Source organism: Centrocercus urophasianus, unplaced genomic scaffold (genome assembly GCF_019232065.1).
Source record: "Centrocercus urophasianus isolate 14NV4802_14NV808 unplaced genomic scaffold, USGS_Curo_1.0 seq_26, whole genome shotgun sequence".
In the NCBI taxonomy this organism is placed as follows: Eukaryota; Metazoa; Chordata; class Aves; order Galliformes; family Phasianidae; genus Centrocercus; species Centrocercus urophasianus.
This window is the reverse complement of record NW_024884822.1, coordinates 583,676-606,726: the sequence shown is the minus strand read 5'-3', so window position 1 is coordinate 606,726 and position 23,051 is coordinate 583,676. Positions and strand designations below refer to the sequence as shown.

General features: G+C 45.4%; 2 protein-coding genes across 2 annotated transcripts in view; one reads left to right on the top strand and one right to left on the bottom strand.

Moving 5' to 3' along the window:
* Nucleotides 1-23,051, top strand: part of CTNNA1 (catenin alpha 1) — a 107,417-nt gene that overhangs the window by 52,101 nt on the left and 32,265 nt on the right. Inside the window, exons 8-9 of the mRNA XM_042826360.1 lie at nt 13,168-13,248; nt 14,014-14,166. Of these exons, the coding sequence (XP_042682294.1) occupies nt 13,168-13,248; nt 14,014-14,166 (234 nt within the window). The remainder of the gene's footprint in view (nt 1-13,167; nt 13,249-14,013; nt 14,167-23,051) is intronic.
* Nucleotides 3,239-8,034, bottom strand: LRRTM2 (leucine rich repeat transmembrane neuronal 2). Its single transcript, XM_042826249.1, has 4 exons — nt 7,989-8,034; nt 7,341-7,535; nt 5,928-6,086; nt 3,239-4,928 (listed from the first exon to the last, which is right to left on the bottom strand). Exons 1-4 carry the CDS (start codon nt 8,032-8,034, stop codon nt 3,385-3,387), a joined length of 1,944 nt encoding a protein of 647 aa, XP_042682183.1. The 3' UTR covers nt 3,239-3,384.

The window sequence follows — 23,051 nt, the reverse complement described above, 5'->3', positions numbered from 1 at the left end:
CAACCTCTCACGGTGCCCTTCTGTAGGGCGATGGCTGTGCCTGCAGTTTGCTGTCCCTCCCAAGGGAATTCAAGTTGACTTTGCTGCTCGTGTTTGACATTCTGCAGGTTTTATTGTACCTGTTACCCTAAATGTGATGTTTATGGAACTGCTTTGCTCACGCCTGGAACCTGGCAACAAATGGTTTAGGAAATGGCAGGTATAAACCACAGCATCTGGGAGAGCAGCCGCGTGTTGGAGCGTAAATGTGAGTGGGGCTGAGGGAGGCAGCATGGGTGGGCTCCCTGCACCCCAACCAGCAGAGCCTGTGGGACCTGCAAAACTGGGATGATGGATGGGAGAAGTGAAGCACCCAGCTGGAGCATCAGTCTGTACTCTTCTGGGGCAGAATTACAAGCTGTTAGAGACGGGCTTCTGGGGCACTGGGAAGACACTGCAGTCAGGAAATCATAGAAAGATTTGGGTTGGAAGGGACCTCAAAGATCATTGTGCTCCAACCTCCCTGCCATAGACAGGGTAGCTAACCACTAGATTAGGCTGCCCAGGGTCCCATCCAACCTGGCTCTGTGCCTTGTGAGCTCCCAGCTCTGGGCTGGCTGCATGGGGGGCAGGAAAGTGGGATTCTGTCCTGCATGCACAGCTTGGACATTGGTGTTCAGTGCTGCCATCTGATGGGTGGTAGTGCTGCACTAAGATTAATGGTATGGGCACTGGAAGTTGAGTCATGAGTTAAGTCAGAACTTTGTCTCTGCTGGTGCCTCCATGGAAAGCACTGCTGCTCCCTGGTACCTTTGGTGCAGGCATGGGATCAGCCAACACAGTAAGGGTGGCACAGCAGGGCGGGCTGCTGCACTGCTCTGCTCCCAGCAGGAGCCTGGGGCTGAGGGAAGAGCCACTGATTGCTGGGAAGGAAGCAAGTCTTCCTACAGTCAGCCATACATTAAGGTTTTGTATTGGCTTAGGGCTGAATCACATGGGTTGTAATCATATGGAATCATAGAGCCATGAATCGTGGAATGGCTTGGGTTGGAAGGGACCTCAAGGGTCATCTAGATCCAACCTCCTGCCACAAGCAGGGCTGCTGACCACTGATTCTGATACCGTACCAGTCTGCCCTGGGCTTCATCCAAGCTGGCCCTGAGCACCTCCAGGGATGGGGCATCCACAGCTCCTCTGGGCAGCCTGTGCCAGGGCCTTGCCACACTCATATTCACTCCCTGCCCACCTACCTCGCCGGATTTATTACATTCAGTTGAAAGCAGTAAAAGCAGAAAAAGCAACAGTTGATTTCCTAAAATGGATGCAGATTGGCTTGTCGTATTATAAACAGTTAGGGGAGTTCAAAGAGAACTTAATGGAAAACCATAGTCTTCTCTGGCTCTCTTCTATTAAAGTACAAAGTCGTAGGAAGTACACAAAATATTTGTTTTATAATAAGGGCACCGTAAAAGTAAAATGATGCAAATTAATATCTTCAAAACCAGTAATTTAAAAAATCTTTATGTAAAATCTGAACAGAAGTCACACTTATCTTGCTATAGTTGCCTCGGACGAATTCATTTCACAATAAAACATCAAACTTGTATAATTGCACCCTAAATACCTCACTAAGTGGTAATACAGATATATAAAAGCAGAGTGAAATAGCGAACAGATTTTTATGCAGTGATTTTTCTGTTCAGAAAGTTTGCAGAATAGTTTAGTACAACACAATTAGCATACTGTAATTACTGATTCGTTCAAGGTATGTTGACACTGTGAGGAATTTCTCTTCATCCGTGTTTGCTGGTAATTGTTTAACACTGCAGCATTGGACACAACACATTTTTTAGTTATACATACATGTATATATATATATATAAAAAAATTCCATCCCTCTGGTCCTTTTAACTTTGGTTAGAACGTTTACAATATTTGAGCAGTTGACTTAAAAATAACGTAATCCTTTGCAGACCCCCCCGCCCTCCCCCATGGCATCTCAGTACCACTGTCGCTGCATAGATCTGCAAATATTTACATATCATTTCATAATATAGTATAAATAGCAATGTGATACCTCTGGTTAAAGAAATCAAATTACTCCCGAAGAATGAGGTGCGTGTGTGTGTATATATATTTATATAAGAATTTTTTAATGGCATACTAGTTTAGATTCTGTCCCATTTTGACTAAGAAACAAAACGTTTTTTTGTGAACTATTCTATAAACTAACCATTATCCTAATGTATCGGAAGGTACGCAGCTTTGAGCTGGTAATTACCTTGAATTTTGGAAGAGGAGGACAAGTGAGAGCTTATATTACAGGGGCTAATTCTGTCTCCAGAGAAACCGTGGAGTTAGTGCATGAAAATAGCTCCCAGCAAGAGGAAGCCTGAGGGGGGAGAGGGGGGGGACGACAAAGAGAGGTTTCTTCCTTCCTTCTCTCTTTCTTAACCTCCGGTTGATATTTACTTTTAATTAAGAAAAACTTGTGTTAAGGGTATTTACACATGAAAAGGTGTGGAAGTGCTGTTTGTTCATAGGCGTGAGTCATTAGCCCGAGTGCATGAAAAGCATCATCGAGGCAAAGCAGAGAGCTGGTCGGGTTTGAACGCCTGTAACATTTAGATCATCGTACCAACCTTCCTAATTAAGCACCACCAGGTACTCTGCAAGTGCCTGGAGAGCCATCCTGGTTAATTGGTGGTCGTGTGAACTGCTCCTGCCTGCGTTTGCTGCGAGCTCGAGCAAGGTATGTGTAAGCAAGCCAAACTGTGAGCATGGAGGTAGGAAAACTGCCTTAAAAATTAATTTGCCAGTCCCCAGTGCATCTAAATCCCCACCTGAACCTTGGTCACTTTTTTTTTTCTTTTTTTCCCTCTCCCCTTTTTACTCGAGTGGAAATGATCAGAGGAGGAAAGCCTTCCTCCAGCGTGCCTCTGAATTGAGCAGAGCCAGCTGGGATGTTTGGCATCGCACAGCTGCGGGGGAACAAATGCAGTGTATGTTCCTCTGCAGGTCTCTGTGCAGACAGCCTCCCTCCTTCCACCCGGGCTGATTTTACTGGGGAAAGTGGAGTGTGGAGACTTGGGTATAAATGGTACGCACAGTCGGAGAGTTACATAACATGGAACATTTTACATAGTTTGAGGTGAGAGTCTTTTTAGACTTTTAAACACTAGGAGTGCAAGTTTAATGTGATCATTGCTTCTTTAACACTGAAAATATTATGGATTTATTAAAAAAAAAAACAACAACTTAAAAATACTGCACCACTCCATAAACAATGCTTCCATTGAGTAGCTTGGAAAATTAGGCTTTACGTCAACATTTGTAAAAATTAGAATCTGCTGTAGGTCCCCTACAATTTTAAAATAGGTTACTTATCTGGTTTAATTTTAAGTATTATACTTCACATTCTTTATATGGCAGCTGCTGACACTTGCATTGTCCGTAGCCGTTAATGATGATGAAGGGTCCTTCGTGGGTGGGTTCGTACTCATTGTACGGTCCTTGGTCTGACATATTTGCCATATGTAGCCGCGTTTGGGATCGGAGCTGCCTGTGGTTTTGAATCATTGAGCACTGCCTAATTCTTCTTAATGTGGGAGGGCAGCATTTCCTGGAGATGAACACTATAAAAATGATAAAAAAGAAAGAAAACAATAAAGCCATTGTCCCTGTAATTACCCTCTGAGTGAAGATGGCATTGTTTGGCTCGGGGAAGGGTTCCTCGGTGGTGACGACCATGCCTGCCGTGGTGGGGATTTCTTTGTCTCCCATATGGAAATGAGAGGAGCTGATGCCTTTCGTGGACTCGGTGGTGGGAGCGTCCGTCGGAGCCGCGGACGGGGCGGCGGTCGATGCGTTCCAGCAGAGCTGGAAGCCGTGCACGGCGTCCAGGATGTCCTCTCCCTGGGCGTGGTCGGGGCCGTGGCACAGGATGGGATGCTCCCAGCGGCCCCGGAAGGCTCCCAGCCAGGCGGCCAGCGCGCAGATCCGGGCGCTGCATTCCCACAGATTGCCCGAGAGCCCCACGGTGCTGAGCGACGGCAGCGAGCGCAGGATCTTGGAGTCCAGCGTGCTGAGCTTGTTGTTATCCAGGAGGAGGGTTTTAAGGTTAGGCATAGTTTCAAAAACTGTTAGGTCGATGGCTTTGATCTCGTTTCCAGTCAAATCGAGCTTTTCTAAGGTGCCCCAGGTCCACTCCATCCCACACGTCAAGTTGCTAATTTTGTTCCACTGCAAGAAGAGAGTGTGCAGGCTGCTCAGCCGGAGGAAATGAGCAAAATTAATCTTTGTCAGCTGGTTGTGCTCTAGGTGCAGCTCCCTCAGCTTGATTAATCCCGCAAAGCCATTGCGAGCCAAACTTCGCAAGCGGTTTGTGCTCAGATCCAGGAACTCCAGGCTACGGCAGTCCCAGAACAGGCGGACGGGGATCGTCCGCAGGGAGTTGGAGCGCAGATGCAAGGTCTGCAGCTTGCGGAGGCCGTAGAGCAGCTCGGGGTGCAGAGAGGACAACTGATTAAAAGAGAGGTCCAAATTCTGCAGGTTAAGCAGCTGGCTAAAAGTGGTGTTTGGCAAATGAAAGATTTTGTTGGAACTTAAGACTAATTCCTTAAGTTTATACAGTCCTTGAAAAGAATCTTCTCTGACTGTTGCAATTTGATTATGATCTAAGTGAAGCCAAGTAAGTTGACTGAAGCTCGCAAATTGATCCCTTTCAAGTTCAGTAATAAAATTGTGCCTCAGTGACAAACCTAGAGAGCCCTTTTCAGTGGTGTTTGGCACTGAGTGAAACCCCTGAGAGTCACAGTAAAAGAGTAGCTTCTCACAGCGACATTTTGGTGGACAAGCCATGCCCAAGGCAGGCAGCATTTTTAAAACCATGCTCATTGCATATAGTGCTGCCAGCATACGAGCCCCTAATGGCCACTTGAAATGTAAGCCTGCAGAATATAATTTAGGAAAACAACAAGATAGGATATCCTTATCAGTATACTTTGAACATCACCGTGGAAGATTTCACTGCAGATAACATTTCCATGCATTTCCGAAAAGCTTATTCTAAATGCAAGAAACAACTTAGTACTACACACAGAATACCAGCTATTACACTTAGGATGAGTCTTTATCGGCATTACGGAGGGTTACAGCGTCACAATCAGAACACATTGCTCTCACAAGGTTCACCCCAGCAAAGCGTGCTGTAGCACCTCGCCGCTGCCTTAACACACAGCCATCATTCATTAGACAAGGGAGAGAGAAAGGCACACACTTACCCATTCTTTTGAGTACATTGGAGGTTGCATTCAGTCGTAGTTTGAGACTCAACACGGTGAGTCTGTGAAAGGCTCTAACGCGAGATAGCCTGTGAATAATTTACTGGTTTAGGGTCCTGTGATATTAGTGCAAAATTGAATCCACCGTGCTCTCTTAGAATATTCCTTTTGAAAGCGCCGGCGTGACCTCCTCTGCCAGGTCTGCAGTTTTCAAGTCGATGCTTAATAGAAGTTTTCTTCCTCGGCGGCTGCTCGGCTGTTTAATTGAAGCTCACGTTTTCTTTTTCCGCAGCTGTGGGTTCCTTTAGTCCTAACTTGTTGATGGCGGATGGGTGGCTTATTGCTGAGAGAAGCTCCTGGAGTAGCATGAGTGCATTTACTGAAAAGCTTTTCAGGGAAGCGGCACAAGAATGGGTTTGCTTATGCGCTGCGACCACGCAGGGCTGTATATAGGCTGACGTCACCTGGTGACGTTCCTTTTGTTTGGGTTTTCCAGAAGCTTTGCTGTTTTAAAGCATTGTGCTGCATACTGCGATCGTGTTTGAGACCGCTGATCGAGGAGGGCAAAAAAAATCAGCTGTTAGAGCCCTTCGTCCCGGCGATGCGAGGAGCCGGAGAGCCGCGCACCGCCCGCTCCCCCCCTGCATTCCTGCTGGCTGCGCTCACTGTGGCAGCGCAGAGCTGCAGCTGGAGCCTCGCTGCTGCTGCCAGCTGCCTGTCCAACCCGGCTGCACTGGGGATGCTCGGGGACGTGAAGTGTGCCCGACTTGGACTGAGGGCGCTGATTAGCAGCGCTTTGCAGGGAGGTGGGGCAGCTCGAGGTCCCTGCAGGAGCACGGGCAGAGGGGAGTGCTTTTTGGGACAGGGGTGCTGTCGGGGCGTGCGGTGGAGGCCCTGCGGTGAGAAAAGTGCTGGGAAATTTCTGGAAAAAAAAGCAAAGCTTACCTTAGAGCACAGGAGAAAAAAAATTAATTGGAATCTAGCTTGACAGCTTGCAGTTATGAAATGAGGAAATCCATCTTATTTTTTTTTGTTCCTTGCAAACCCTGGCTTTTGTGTCACTTATTGCTGCTTACCGAAGTGTAGGAGAGTAAGTTGCGTTTACAGCAGGCATTCCCTGCAGCTCACAGCCCTTGATCAAGGACCGGGAGCCACGGTGACGGCAAGACCTGCAGCCAGCATGCACAGTCCTGAGCTGGGCTGTGGTGCCAGCAGCCGTGCAGGGCCACAGCCTGGTCCAGGGCTACAGGCTGGGACATCACAGCTCCCACTGTCCAGAGCAGACTGTCCTGTGGGACTTGTTGTCACCTTGAGACACGTGGCAGCAGTGCAGCACGAGGTGCTCGGCGGTGCTTGCCCTGTGGCAGTGAGGTGTCGGTGATGACCTCGGGACAGGGCTGAGCTGAGAATAGCCAATTCCCCATGCTAACAGGGAGGGATATTAATTGTGTCAGAGGAGGTCTGAGAAGACAATGGTCATTTAGCTTCATTATTAAACTTTAGTTCCTTATTTAAGCTTAGCCTTGCTGGTTTCTGCCTGATTTTCTTTCTTTGTCCTACAGAGCAGCTGTGCCCCTGGCTGCAGTGCTGGACCTGTGGCTGTCCCCACAGGGGAGGTGTTAAATGAAATGGAGGGATGGAGAACACAAAGCACAAAGAAAAGCAAAAGCCCACAAAACAGAAAAATAAGTAATGTAGCTATTTTTAATGTTAAACTGGGCAGTGCTAGGTGACTGTGTTAAATTGTTCTGTCACCGTAAATATTCCAGCTTTTGCTCTAGACTGAAAGGACCATGTGTAAAGAAATGACACGGACCTATTCCAAGAGTTTTTCCATAGTTAATATTCACTGTGCAAGAAGTACGCAGCCAAAATGCAGCCTGAGCTGCCCGTTGCCTTGGGGGAGTACAGCAGCAACGTGCCTGTAGCTGTGCTTCTCAGCACTCATCTGGTGCACTGTCCTGACCCCAGCGCTGATCTGAATGTTAATAGCACATAAATATGATAACACAATCTTTTAAGGAATGTTCCTAAGGTGTCATTTAAGAAAATTGAAAAAGCTCCGAGATGAAAAATTACTATCCTGCTGTGCCACTCTTTCCATTATTACCGAGTGGCCAAATTTGGGTACCTTTTGGAAGGGTTCTGCTTTTTCACATCCGTGCATGTTGGTAGGTTCCTCCCACGTGACGGTTGTGTAATCTGGCACGGCGTTGGGAGTTGCTGCTTGCACATGGTAAGCTGCTGCCTCGCTGAAGCTTTTGGTTCTCTGGCCTGTAACCAAACAAGGGCTGTTTAGCACCTTGCCAGTGAGTTTCTTGTTTGGGAAACAGTGAATGCGAGCTCTATGGGTGCTTTTCTCAGCGTAAACCTGTTTTTGTGCGTGCTTGTCGTGAGACAACAGCTATTATTGAAGGCATACCTCCGATTCCTTTTAAACCTGAAAGTGTGCTGATATTCTCCTTGTGCTTTGGGAACTGTCTGGGGTGCCGAGGTGCAGCAGGCTGAGAATAGACTCCAGCTGCCTGCTTAATTCTCACCATTGTATTTCTTCTGAGACTGCAAACTTGCTTGCATGCCAAGGGAAGCCATGGAGTAGTGCCATCTGGAGCCTCCCACCAGAACAGGCTTTGAGGTGGTATCTGCACCTCTAAAACTTGGGGGAAAAGAGGAAGTGTGGCTTTCTTGAGAGTAAGTGCTCTAGGACCAAAGAACCCGCTCCCTTACCTGGCTTGTTGTGCAGCAGCGGAACTGGTCTTCCTGCTAAACACATGCACTCGAAGCAGAGCTGCACCCCGAGGCCAGCGTTGTCATTTAGTTAGGCTGACATCTGGTGGAAGCCTTCCTGGCGCATTAAGTCCCACAAACAGCCTAATGGCACTTGATGCTGACGTGGGCCGGGCAGCCTCTTTGTGCTTCTGGTGTGGAGAACGGAAGCATGGGTGCTGCAGGCACTTGGGATTTGCACCTGAGCACACAGCTCCTGTCTGCGTGGAGATGGGCATGGTGGTTGTTCCTGAACGTCAGCATGTTGGGAGTCATGGGAGAATCAGCTGCTGCTTTTTTGCCTTCTTGCTGTGCAAATAAGGCAGAGCAGGCTAGCACAGGTGTAGCTGGGGTGTCACATAGGTTAGGTTGCTGCTGTACCAACAGACGTGCTGTGCAACCCCTATATTTCAGTGCTTAGCTGTGGCTATAGGAGATTCCTTACAGTTATGACTGTAACAAGCCAGGGTGTTACTGTCTCCTCAAACATCAGATATCAGATAGATAATCACTGATGAAATTTGTGCATCATGCTCCATCACCTGCCCTTCGTGGTTGCAGCGTTATAGGCTGGATGACTGTGAAGAGGAAAGGGGCCTGGGGGTGTTGGTTGATGCTCGGCTGAACATGAGCTGACAGTGTGCCCAGGTGGCTGTGAGGGCCAACAGCATCCTGGCCTGCATTAGAAATAGTAATTTCTAGCCAGCAGGAGCAGGGAGGTGAGCATCCCTCTGTGCTCAGCACTGGGGAGGCCACACATCGAGTGCTGTGTTCAGTTTTGGGCTCCTCACTGCAGGAAGGACATTGAGGCCCTGGAACGTGTGCAGAAAAGGGCAGTGAAACTGGTGAGGGGTCTGGAGCAAAAGTCTTGTGAGGAGCAGCTGAGGGAGCTGGGATTGTTCAGTCTGGAGTAGAGGAGGCTCAGGGCAGACCTCATGGCGCTCCACAACTTCCTGAGGGGAGGCTGTGGTGAGGAGGGCTTTGGCCTCTGCTCCCAGGCAAGGAGCAGGACACAGGGAAATGGCTGCAAGTTGTGCGTGGGGTGATTTAGGTTAGACAAAAGGAAGAACTTTTTCTCTCAGAGTGGTCAGGCACTGCAGTGGCTGCCCAGGCAGCTGGAAGAGTCGCCGTCCCTGGCAGTGCTCAAGAGGTGCCTGGATGAGGAGCTGCGAGATGTGGGTTAGTGCTTGTGGTAGCAGTGGTGATGGGAGGGCGCTCGGACTGGATGATCTTGCAGGTCCAACCTTGTGGTTCTATGATTCTGTGGTCCGGAATCAGCACTGTTACACCTGGAATTTGTTTGCAGCTCTGCTCTCTTGGTAATACAGCAGTATGGGCGGCCGTCCTTTGTAGGCATACAATTAGGCGGGGTGTCAAGGTGAGAATTAAGCATGTGACAAACTTGAATCTGAACACTACATCTTTATGCCTTGCCATGAAGCACTGCTCAGCAGCCCCGCACTGATGTATGGCTTCCCCGTGCACCCCGAGGACGGAATGCCAAGCACCCATTTGTCACTTACTCAATCACCAGCATTAAGCACAGCACTGCTCCTTCCTTTGGTTAGAAGACAATTCAAAGATTACCTGAAGCAGAAATCCCTCTGCAAATGACCTTTTTTTTTTTTGTAGAGGGACTGCTGCAGGGTGGAGAATGCTATTCCTCAATAGCTCTCTGATCTTAGGTGAAGCACTGAGATTAATAAGGGAAGTTTTTGTTGCGTAGCTATAAAAGCATGGCTGCATAACTACATCGTAATATGTGCTCTGATTCTGGTTGCTTCCACATAGCATTTGTTTACTGCCAGCACCGTGCTGTACATTTTCACATTTATGAGTTAGTTGCGGTTGGATTTTAACATCGGTAGCTGCAGGAAGAGCTTGGTTTGGTTTTGTTTCTGAGTCAGATGGCAGGCCTACAAAGGGAATGCTTTGTGGACCGAGACAGTGATTCCGCTTTGCCTCTCTGTGTACAAATCCCCTTTCTCTGCTTTAAGCTGTTGGAAAAAAATGGTGAGGTTGGCTGTGAGATCTGGAAGAGCAAGGATGCGGCAGTGACTGCTTGTGCTGCCTTCCAAGCAAAGCAGCACCGATGGTGGAAGAACAAAAATTCCAAGGGTTGGGGGAAATATGTAGTTTCTAACAGCAGTTCTAGCCCTTTTTAATGATGATCTTAAATATATTTGCTCTGAGTGTATTATCTGTTGATACTGGGCAGAGCAGTAGTATCATAATGCAAAATGACTGATGCAATCAATATGACCCTGTTAAATCCAATGAATCTATCAGCTGCTTCCTCTGCCACCGGCTGCAGAGCCTGTGATTCCCTTGGACAAAGCTGCTTTCCATGCTGAATACCTAAAAATCCCACTAGTATGAATATTCAGGATTCGCTATTATCAGTCCTCATCCCATGTGCAGAAGCTGATCACTGGGATGTGTTCTTCTGCTGCATCATTAGTTGGCTTTTCCATGGAAGTTTGGACTAAAAACAAGGGCTGTTTTTTTAATAGGAAGAGTAATTGGTTACTGGAGCAAATTATCCAGAGGTGGTGAGCCTTTACAATGTGATTTATTACTTTATAGACTAGCTTGAACGGGAGTTGTTAAGCTGTAGGGTAGAACCACTGGGTAAAATTCATGGGACTTGAGCAAGGGGATTGATGTTGTCCTTGATGATGTTTAACACTTGGAAATAATGTTGAGATTGGAGCAGCCAACATCCCATAGGCTGGCTGTGCTTGGACTTCGCAGGGCGTAACTGGCTCCGCAGTTGTGCATTATGGTAACTTTTATGCAAAAAAAGTCAACTGACTTCAGAATGGCAAAACTTGACATCCTCATCTTTGGTCCAGGACGTGGGTTACAATTGACTGTGGGAACTGTAGGTGGGAATGGCAAGAGGTTCCCTTTCTGCAGCTGCAAAAGTGCAGGTGTGCCTCCTCACGTTGCCTGCAGCCCCAGCCGTAGTGAAGGTGCTGGGTTAGCAGCTGGGGCATGAAGGTGGTAAAGTGCAGCAACTCAATTAGTGGGGTGTTTATATTGCAACTTTCCAAGGGAAATGCTCTTAATACTTTCTGACAAGCTTTTGTACTAAAATTTCAGAACACCAACAAGATGGAAATAAATGGGAGCTGCTTTGCTCATATCTAACGGGTTTAGATTATACAGCTATTTCTGTGTTAGTACACAGTGTGACTTAATAGGAACAGATCAGCAGTATGAAATCGGAGCTGCTTACCCTCTAATGTACACATTGAATGCTCTTCAGAGTATTTTACGTAGGGCTGCCTGTGGTCAGATCTCATGAGCTGAACAGCCATTGGTGGAAACCATCCCTGGGTTCCCTTGCAAAAAGGGACCTGCGCCGCACTACCAGGGCTGCTCTGTGCTGTGAAACTGAGCATGGCAAAGTGCAAGTGACGGGTGGATTCGTGTCAGTGTCATACTCCTGGTAGGTGGTTAACATGGGGGTGCCTGGGGAGCAGGAAGAGGGCACTTCTTGGAACAGCAGAATGTTTGGCTCCCTGTGCATTAGATGTGCGTGTACCTTCCAGAGATACTGGAAAAATACTGAGGTGGAAAGGGGAGTACTCTGGGTTCATTGAAACAGTCCCACTGCAGGTACAGCGGTATGGTAACGTGAGCAATTGCAGGTTTATGTCTCAGCAAGCACGGGGGGCTGCCAGGAGCCCACTGTCTGCATCGGCCCTGAGTGCCAGAAGGGCTGCAGGACGGCTTCCAGCCCAGCTGCCTGCCAGCTCTGTGCCTGACCAGCTGGGGAGCAGCTCAATAAAGGCAGCGTTCGTTTTCACCTTATTTAGAGGTTTCTGGTTTCATTTTAAAGTGTGAAGACCGGCCCAGCATCAAGTCTGCTGGAGCTGTGGTGTGGTGGAACAAGCTTCTGGGCTTATTTCAGCTGGTTTCGGTTACCATTTGTGATGAGAGCCAGTGACTGGATTAAAAGAGTGACAAATCTTCAAAAATTCAATGAATTATAATTACTTGACAACATCCGAATCTTCCCCCTGGTTTTATTCAGTTTTTATTCCCGCTGTAGAGTGGACTTTGTGATTTCAATTCAAGGCTGCCTATGTGAATGTTTCAAACCAGCCTGGCATCTGTGGAACGATAATTGGCACAGCCTCGCTTTAGTGCTGTAAAATGAGTTTTGCTGTTTTTTGTTGTGTTGTTTTTTTCTCCACAGGATAATTATATTGATCGTGGCTTAGAAGTTCAGAAATTGGTTTGTGGTTGCATAAAGCTTACTGCACATAACTCAGAGAAGCTCTATTGTACAGAAAAACCCTCCCTGTGAGACTGTAAGACCACTGCTGTCTTATCTGGCACTCCCAACTTGATGCGAATTCAGATATTTTCAGCCCACTGTCTGCTTAGGCAGAGGGAAGCTGCCACTGCATCTTGGCCCCTTTCCCTCTTTTTAACAATGGTGCTAATGTGAAACTTGCTGGATCGAACTCGGCGAAATCCAGGTCCCAGCAGGCAAGCCTGGATGCTTATTTGATGTTGGGATTTCATCCCTGACAAATGTTTTATAAGGATTTTACCTTTAATATAATTGATTTTTGGCTTACGATTGACTGCTGAAGAACAACCTTCTGTAGTAGTGAGGTGTGGAGCTGCACAGGGAGCACTGCTGTGCTGCACCACCCGGTGCCTCCGTCTGCCATGGGAGATGTTGGGGTGCCGTCCATCTCCCTTGGTCCCAAAAGGTCGAGGATTGAGGCAGGAAGAGCTGCAGGGGACTGGAGATTCACGGCAAGCTGTGTGGTTGTCGGCAGAGCTGTCAGAGAAGAGAAATCTAAACTTAGCTGTTTAAATACAGTCTTTGGCTGATGAGGAGCAAAAAGCAGCCTAGATGTAGGAAAGCATCCATTTCTCCAGAAAGGAAGCTGAAGAGTGTTAAAGGATGCAGCCTTATGTTGTCAGATGCTCCTGGACTGCTTGAGCCTGCCTGGAAGAATAATGCTTGGGCAAGGAGGTGGAGACCTCTGCTTCTAACTTGAATAATCACTTAGAAGTAATAATAAAGGAACTGACAGTCTTCTCGACATAAATCATACTGGTTTTGCTTGGAGACCCTGAATGCCTGTTTACCTCTTTGTCTCTTGTTTTTCAGGCTGGACGCAAGGAAAGAAGTGATGCCCTGAATTCTGCCATTGATAAGATGACCAAAAAGACCAGAGACTTGCGCAGACAGGTAATTGCCACGTGAGGTTCCCACCTGGTGAGGCAAATGAGTGCACCTCTGCATGTCTTCTCTCCTGGAAGTATTTCATCTGTTGATTTGGCTCCAATTGGTAGAGAGCTTTCCTGCTTGTGATGTAGAGTGAATGAAAGCAGTGCCTGTTAGTGAGTGTAAGGCAGAAGCACAACCGCATTAACTGTGTGATAAAGGTGCTGGATTCGGAGCCGTCCTGATGGCAACAGGGATTATAAAAACCCTAAAATTTTATGAGATTTAAACGTAATCGCTTGTGTTTTAAAATTTTCTGTTGGTTTTATCTCAGAGTATATTTTCTATGAGAACTGTAAGGTAACACTGATCTTTTATCTGTTTTTCTATTTTTATGGCAGTATATTCCCTTTTTCAAGTAAATGTGAGTGTGGATGAAGCTTATTTTAAAGTGTTTTTATTCTAGTAGAAAAATTGAAGAAGTTAAATCGGCATGTTATTTTATCAGCTGTGGGAAAGTGGCAAATTTACTCAGACAAAACCAATATGAGTTGCTAAATCAATATTTGTGGCCAAATGGTGACTTGCACTTACATAACTAATCCAGTTTTTAAGGAGATTTAATTTAAATTGAAGCAAAAAGTGTGTAGACAAGACTTAGTGCAGAGAAAGCCTTGGTCACAGGAAGGAAAAAGGATCAACGACAAAAGCACTTAAGCTTTACATATTAATACAGTGAAAGGAAAATAGCAGAAAAATAACTCTTTTGTTCTTTCATTTTTATTGTAGCTCCGCAAAGCTGTGATGGACCATGTATCAGACTCTTTTCTGGAAACAAATGTTCCACTTTTAGTATTGATTGAAGCTGCCAAGAATGGGAACGAGAAAGAAGTTAAGGAATATGCCCAGGTTTTCCGTGAGCATGCCAATAAATTGATTGAGGTAAGGTGGTGCAAATTAAAATGAAATTAGTGCTCCTTAAATTAAGTCAAGACTAGGCAAAACACACTTTTCAATTCTGTTGAAACAAATAGCAATTTTTAAAAATAAATTTGCTTTTTAATGTTCTTTTAATGAATTTAAGTGCAAGGTAATATTTAAATAGTTCAAAATGTAAGCTTGTCAAAAAGCAGCTGCTGTTACACAGCCCATGCAGTTCTACTATACCGTTACCTTCATTTGCTTTGTTAATTGGACATGGTCGAAGATGTGGTGTAGGGAAGACAGTGGCATGACTTTCCTTCTGTCATCCTTGCCCTGCCACTTGAATCCCAGTGATGTTTTTATTTTCTGGCTAATAATGGTGCCTGTGAACAGGCCTTTTAAGTAGGGATGTATAGAATGAGGACTTGCTTGCATGTCTGTAAAGAGCACGCAGTGGACGTACACAGCATTTCAGCCACGACAAATTTAATCCCCTCCACCTTTTCCTAATAAAAATCCCAATGGCTGTTGAACACACATAACTGCAACCATTAGAACTAATCTGTGGGAACATTAACTTGCACGAGACTGACCTGCCTTAACTAAAATGCATTGAAGTTCATTAGTCTTCCATGATTGATAATAGTAAATGCATCAGGTACGTGCAGTTATAGTAAGAGAAGTGAGTTTGTGCTTTGTATTTATAAGTACATTTTGGAAACCTTGTGCTTTTTGCCATTATTTTAAAATTTAAGTAATCATGCTTTACATGACTTACAATATTTAAGAGTTTTGTGTGTGTTCATGCTAAATGCCAAGGATCAGACATACACCTGTAGTTCTTGTTGACGAAATATGACAGGAATAAAGCTCAAAAACTCTTCCCAGAAACCATCAGAAACTGCTCAACGTATTTCTGCTTAGTGTCTCTGCTGCTGACCTGTCCCCGTGCCTCTTAGGATCATAAAGAATAGTTTCACACAACTTAACATACCTAAATTACTCAAGAACTTAAGATTTGACTGTTACTAGTAAGCATATTTTCTGACTCTTGATGACTGGTTTGTTTTTTTTGCCTCTTTCTGAAGCGTTATGGACTCTGAGCAGAGCATGTGGGGGCTGTCCCAGAGTTCCTTTGAAGTTATCAGCTCTTGGTCTGCCATGGCTCTGTGTAAATGCTGTCCTCGTGTAACTTTGGAGTTGTTTTGTTCTAAATATCAGGTAACTGGTGCTGTTTAGTGATCTGGCAAAGCAGCAGATGGAGGAGAATGCAGTGCTGAGGCAGCAGGCTTTGGCCATCCCGTGTCAAGTGGTGGCAGTGCTTTTAAGTGAGCTTTAAAGCCTCCCTTCTTACACTGCAAACCTAATTTGCAGTGTAAGAAATTATTTTAAGGGCTTGTTTGCAGGAGCAGGTGGCAGGCATAGCCGTAGAAGCATCTCTGTCCTAGCTGCACCTCTCCAAGGGACACAGAGGGTCCACACGAGGAGTTTATTGGCACCATTAGTGAAGATGCCACGCCACTCTGCCTCTTGCTAGGTGAGCCCTCACTCCCTACTCCCTCACACTGCATGTGGCTTCTGAAAAGCAGTGGGAGCTGTAGGCACTGGCATGCAAGAGTGGCTTTTTCTGACCCGACCTTGTGTGCAAAATGCCAAACTGCAAATGAATTTTACAGAACCTCTGTTGAACCACCCAGTCTGCCTTTTCAAGAAAGGCTATTCCATTGGAAGTATGCATTAAACAATATTTCTGGCTGGCATCAAAAGGTTCTGCTAAAATTATATGCTGCTGAGACAACTTTTTGAAAGCTTGTTTATTGCTTTTGCTGTCTAAAATGCAGCTGTAGCTATAGGAGAAGCGTGATCTAGATGACTTACAAGCCCCTTCCATGAATGTAGATGGGTTACTACATATGCCTGGCTTAGAAGGCGAAAAGTACTCCTGGAGAGCGCCTGTCTCCAGGGGACACAGAGCTGTTGCAGAGTCATCTGTGATGTCAGATTCACTGTAAAGGAAGGCAGGTCGGGGAGGGCTGTGCTTACCATGCCTCTGCTGGAACAGAGAGGGATGTTTGCAAGCTCCCACGTGATTCTGCTGGTGGGCAGAAATCTCCACTGCAGATATCCACAGAAACAATAGAGACTGTGTAAGAACAGAACAGAACAGAAGATGCTCCACTTGGTGAGATCAGAAGTGATTGCTTCCAACTGCTTCCAGTGGGAGATAAATGTGCTGGGGAGTTTATCGTAACTACCCTCAGAAATGCTGCTGAACACCTCGAGACATCAAATGTGACAAAACAGCTGCAGTGCAGAGCAGTGGTGTTGTGTATTGTGCTGTGACTGACAGGCTCCTGTGCCTTAGGTGTAGAGCAGAACATGCCCTTCCCTTCAATACTGAGCTGAGAGGAGAAATGCACGTCAGAGGCCTGTCCTGCAGGACACAACTTGGAGGATTCCTATCTGAACTAAGCAGTTTTGCAGCTTGGGTGTGGTGCTCAGTGCAGATCTTTGCTCTGTGACCTGGAGGAGCTGGTGCTGCCTTCCTGTGAGCTAAGCACAGGAGAGGACTGGGATTCTGTCTTCGTGGGCCCTCCATGTAGCTACAAAGCTGTCCACGCACCTCAGTTGGTACTTCTGTTCTAACTGTGTTCCCTTCTTGGCAGTGGACCACTGCCTAGCTTGCCATTCTGAAGTCCAGGCAGCCAAATTCAACCAAAGTATATACAACCACAGAGATCTGATTTGCCTGCAGGGCCTGTATTGTCTAGATAAACCAAACCATAAAGTTGTCCCGGAGCGCTTCCATTTGATTTGTGCTTTCATAGTAAAATACTAGCCCTTTATCCTGCTTGTTGAAAACCGAGAAAGGGTAAAATTAGATTTAAATTAGGGTAAGATTAGATTTGTTTCACTTTAATAATGTATTTCAAAGGTAGCTTTCAAAATCTCTGCACTAACAGCCCATTAACTAACCAGTACTCGTCCCGAGTTTAACTCTGGGATGGAGAAGCCAATTTAAGCACAGCAGAGAAGAAAAACGGAAGGAACAGCACTTCAGGAATCAATACAAGAGAGAGTTAAATTTACTCATGGACTATGGAAGTCTTCCTAATACACTGATTGTAAAGCATGTGCTTGTGTTCTGGTGGGTTTTATGTTGATGGATAAAGAAACCTTGGCTCTCAAACCTGTAATTCTGCTCTTGAGGAAAGATGTGGCATCCTTAGAATTAATGTTTCTTCTTAGAAACAAGGCTGTCCTGAAACTCGAGGCTTGTTTTTCAGTGTTGTCACTTAGCACCATGCTGCCTTCGCTCACCTGGGCTTTGAAGTGTGCTTATGTGCGAGCTGCCGGCGTGCTGCGAGCTGCAGTCACTGTAATGGCACTTGGGCTGTTCTCTGAAAAATGAGAGAGCCATAAATGTCGGAGAGGAAACGTTCTGCTACACTATTGAATGCTCTAGAAAAATAAGAAATTAGGCTGTTGATTTGTCACCGTACTGTGTAATTTCAATTTACAAGTTTTCTGAACCCTTAAGAAATTAGGTATTGAAAAGACAGATGAGGACAGAGTGCAGGTAAAAGCTTGCAATGGCTGTTTGCTTGCTTAAAGGACGTTTCTGGAAAGGAGTTTGTAGTTCCTTAAAAATAGCAAATAACCTTGTGCGGGAGCGAGCCTGGTACCCCTGTGTCACATGTTTCTCCTGACTCAAATTTTATTTTCAAATCTTCCTCTGAGAAACTTTGATAAGAGCAGGGAGGTGAAAGCTCTCCATGATATTTCATAAGCATCAATTTTTTCCCAATTACTTCAATTTATCTGAAAAGACGACGCTGTGCCTTTTTTAATGCGTTGGGTTTTATCTTGCATACAGAGATGACTTTCGCATCTTTGGTGAAAACCCATGAACAGATGCAGACTGCAAATTTATTTGCTTGGAAAGAATCGCATTTGGGCACTTAACTCCGTAAGCTATCCGTAGCCTCTCACACTGACATTCTCCCCTTCTGTCACCCTCACTGTCTCTCCCCGTGTTCTGAAATAATTCTTCAGACCTCAGTCTAAAAATACCACTGTCCAGAAGCACACTTGTAACATTTTTATTACAGATGGCCCTGATTTGCTCATACTTACAGCCTGTGTTTTCTTAAGGGAGCCTAACAGCTGCAAGGTTTGTTTTCTGTTGTTTTTTTTTTTCCTTCATGTGAAATGGGTAACACATAGCTTAGGCTAAAATAGTAGCTAGCATTTGGACACCTCAAGGGCTTGACGTAGCAAAGGTAAACTTATGAAACTAGAAGCTTTGGAGGTGGGAGTGGGCTGGATTTGCTCGTTCTTTAAATGTTCTTTCATCACATTTGCCATCAGAGGTGTGTAGCAGCAGTGCAAGGCAGATGGATGTTGGGTGCACAGCGCACGACGAGCCCAGCCCTTGGCACCCAGATCAAACGCTGACTTGAGATGCTCTTCTGAATCTTTGGGTATATGAATCTCTCAAAACTTGGCATTTGCAAGGCTGGAGTCGTTATCAGTCATTACCATGGTATCTGAGCACCTATTTTTCCTGTTCAGTGAGCTAACTTACAGGGAGGAAGAAAATCTGCAAACTGAAGTTTGTCATCTTCCTGCTTTTATTTTGAAGTGTGTGTTACAAGGGAAATGTCTTTGTGCTATGGTCTGGAGAGAAGAGGCAGTCTTAGTCCAACTCAAGAGTAATTTCCCTTTTTAAGATGCATAGCAAAATATCTCTTCCAAAGAACAAGCACGTTCTTTGTAATTTGTCTGTGGATAACCTTGGCAGCAATTTAAAACAAATGTCTTCAGCAAAAGACAGTGTAACTCTAATATGCCCTCTAAAATCTGACACTGTTCAAGAACCAATGAACTTTCCTTGCAAGTTCATTTGATTAGTCAACTAATTCATAAATAAATTAAGTTCTACTCATAAAACATGCTTTCCTTGTGCGCATTCCTAATCAGCAATGTAGGAAAGCCTCAGCAAAAAAAAAAAAGTTCTTTCATTTTCCAGCAAAACTGCATGCACAAATTTAATCCAGCATACATAAATAAAATCAAGTGACCTTTTAATAGGGTGACTTTTGTTCTTGTAAGGTTTCTTTGAGGCCAGTGTTTAATGCTGCACCACATTATGTATGGCAGGGTGTGAAGAATGGTGGCAGAAATCAAAAAGTCAGCAGAAACTAAAAATCTGGTAGGAAGAAGAATAAGACTTGAGCATAATCTGTCTAGATTTGACTACAGATGCACACAGAGAGAGGAAACTGAACAGTAAAAATAGTGGAGGGATGAAGTGGTTGAAGATGAGTTTGAATGCTCACGTGCCAGGATGGGCATTAGTTTTTTGACATTCTCCTATTGAAAAGCACCCAGGTTGGCTGTTGCTCCCTGCTCAGGAGGCAGTTCTGCTGTGCCTTTTCCACAGGGACAGCCATCATTCCTATCTGTGCGATGGTTGGGAGTGTGGGGCTTCAGCTTCAAACACTTGGGCCAGTGGAGGTGCCAAGGGTGTAGTAGTTAGAGGTGAGTGAGGTTAGGGTTTGGAAAATTGTGTTTAATTCTGCTATCCTAGAAACAATCTCATATGTTTTTTGTTCCTTCCTCTGTTGGAAACAGCAGGGGAAATCTGTGAAATGTCAGGAAATGTAAGTGCTGTTGGGTATACGTGTTGTTGATGTAGTGTGGTGAAGAGCTCTGGAGTCCTGGGCTGCTTTCTTTTCCAGATACTTCAGTCTTGATATTTTTTTTTTACAGCATCGTTAGGTAGCTTTTTTGGATACAGCATTTATAGATGTGACGTAAATGTTTTCATTCCCAATATATTAACAGCCTTGATGCAACACTGGATTTTCATCATCTCACTCATTAGCACCATTGGACTATTATTCACATAGAGCCATTGAGGATTGCTTGAAGTTTGTGTGGAGCTCATTTCTCTTACTGTTTTGTTACCTTCTTCAGGAGCATAATGTGCTTATAATTCCCATTAAACTTGTCATGAACAGTGGGCTGAATCACCACAAACTGGTTTAAACAGCTAGTAATAGGTCAGAAACCTTTGGTCATAACACAGCATGCTGAGCGATGAGGAAATGTTACAGCAAAGAACTCTTAAGCTCCAGTTCAACAGAGACCTTTTTGGATATTCAGACACTGAATAGCACTGCTAGAAACACTTTTATTTTGAAGAAAAACAGTTATGTTGCTAAGAGGCATCTAAGATGAGGATTTGCTTTAGAAGTTACTACTGAAGATCAGCTCTACACTACATACCAGTGGTGGTATTTCCGTCATGGTAGCTCTGACTGGCTTGTGTAACGGATGTGTTCTGTGCCTGTACCAACGTTTTATCACTTTAGCTTGTTTGTCTGAGGAGGGCATGGTTCCTGTGCCAATAGTTGCATCTGCTGCTCCAGCTGCATCTCCGAGGGGCACGGTGCCCATGTCAGACACTGCTGCTCCTTCAGCAGCTCTGCTCTCTAGGCCAGGTCAGTAGAAAGGATGATCTACCAAGCTGGGAATAGAGGTACACTGTGCTGTTAGCAAATTCCTAATGGGCGTCTTATGCTACACACCCCTTTCCCCTCTTTGTTTGCAAAGCCTTCCTGTTGGTGAGAGCAGCACTCTCCCTTCTGCACTTGCTGTTCAGCAGACAGCCTGTTCAGTTTGTCATGATGCAAATCCCGCAGTGTGAGAAGTTGTCTTTCTCTCTGCAACTTTGACAACACGAAGTGGGCTGTTGGACAAAGATGTTTTCTTGGGGTATGGAAGGAGCTTGCCAGTGTTGAACAGAGCTGCTGTGGGGTAGCAGCAGACAGCTGGAGGAGGCAGTGGTGGACAGTTCATCTGGGTTGAGAGCCAGATGTGATGCTCTGCTCCTTAACTAGATCTGTGTATGCTCAGACACAGCTTACAGGGTGCTAGTTGTGAGGTTTCATCCCAAAGGAAAGGTTGCCCTTGAAAATCAGAAGCTGCTGCTTCACAGATCTGTGGAGCAGGAAGTTCACAACATGCAGTCTGTGGTCCCCTTCCTCTTCCTGCTGCTTGCCAGCCTACTGAAATTAAAAAACAAAAAATTAAAAGAGAAACAACAATGAAGACAAATCTCCATTTCTCATCATCTGAAAACTTTTGAAGAAAAAAAATGAAAACATTTTGCTTCATAGTTTTTTTTTTTCCATGTAGGTTAAATTTCCCACAGTGTGTTTAACACAGAACTTGAAGTTGCTCTTGTCTTCTGCTGGAAGGTAACCGTGAGCTTGCAGGAGCACTAGAAGTAGCAGTTATCTCCATTTCAGTCCATCGTTCCTCACTGTGCAATACGTCAGGAGTTTTTCTGTGTAACGATTTGTTTTATTTAAAGGCTTTCACTATTTTAAGTCAATACGCTGGGATTGCGTTGCCCAAGAAGCCTTTGCAGGTACCTGCTGCAGACCTGCAGGCACTTGGCTCTACTAAAGTCACATGAAATCACAGAGCAGCTGACAGCATGACTCCTGGTGACCTGCTGACAGCCTCTGTGGGCCCCCACCAACGTCCTCCCTCCGTCCTCCCCACTCTGAGGTGGTTTCACCACAGCACAGTTCCTGTTTGGCCATGCCTCTGCAAATCTGGGGCGCTGATAGCATGATAGAGAGAGGGCAGACCTCTGCCTCATAGGACTGGGTCTTGAAATGCTCGTGTTCAGCCTGAGTGGTGGGTGAATTAATGCATGTAGGGACTTTCTGAATAATAAAACCCTCTTTTATTTCCCAAAGAGAAGTGTGGGCTCTCATTGACATCTGTCTTCTGAAAGTCCTCAGTCACTGCTTCCTTTTGGCTGTTGTTTCTGCAGATGAATGGATTCCTTAGGCTTTGGCCATTGCCAAATGAATCTGGACAGTTTTCTTAACATGGGTGAGGAGGAAATTGCATCTGTTGTAGCTGAATTTTGTGAGAATCTGTCCTCGAGAGGGAAATACTCAGTGATGCTGCTTGTCCTTTTTTTTTCTTATTCATTTTAAATGGGCAGTTTTGGCTGCTAAAGGCAGGAGTTTGCATTCCCAGAGAAACTGTAATATAAAAACAAACAAACAAAAAACGGGAACAAAAAGCTGAAATATTGGAGTTTAATCAGAAATGAAAGCACTAAGAACACTTCTGAGAAGCGTTGTTTGCGTGCTACTGAAACTGCTGCATTACCTGTGTGTGTGTATGGGTGTGAGTATGGCTTTCGTCTCATTTTTGCACAGGGGTTTGTGAGCATCAGTTGAGAGGATGCTGGTTGTTGTCCCACTGCAGCCTTGAGTTCTTCAGTAGGAACGCTGAAAACTCTTATCTCTGGAATGCTGTTCTTGCACCCAGGGTTTCAAAGCAAGAGTAGTCAGGCTCTTAAGCTCAATTAGTGCTTGTTTGTTCCATGCATAGAGAGACAATCCTGATTTGTAACGATGCCATGTGGCAGAGGCGGGCTCTGACAGTTTCAAATAAATTATGTAACAATAAACTCATTACTGAGCCTTCTTTGGATCGCACCGTTGCTGCGTGGTTGCATCCAGCACCCACTTGAGTGTGCCGTGTGTGTTTGGCTTTCCGGAGAAGCTGTCCTGAAAATAGGGCCGGTAGGTAAGGAGCAGGAGGTGGCGGTGATGCTCTGAAGTCAGCCCAGGTGCACTGAACAGAAACGTTCACGTGGGCTTTCAGCATCAGCCTTCAAACTCCTTGAAAAAAGGAAGCTTGGATGTGTTAGGGATTATGGTTCATTTTCCCTCTCCTGTGGCTTTTGTCTTCTATTGAAAAAGCAATTTGTTAAGGCTTTACTAAACTGTCCTGTGTAAAGTAACCCAACTCCTTAAGCTAGGATGTCCAGTGCAGAAGACACTTTAACAGCTGCAGAGCCGTGG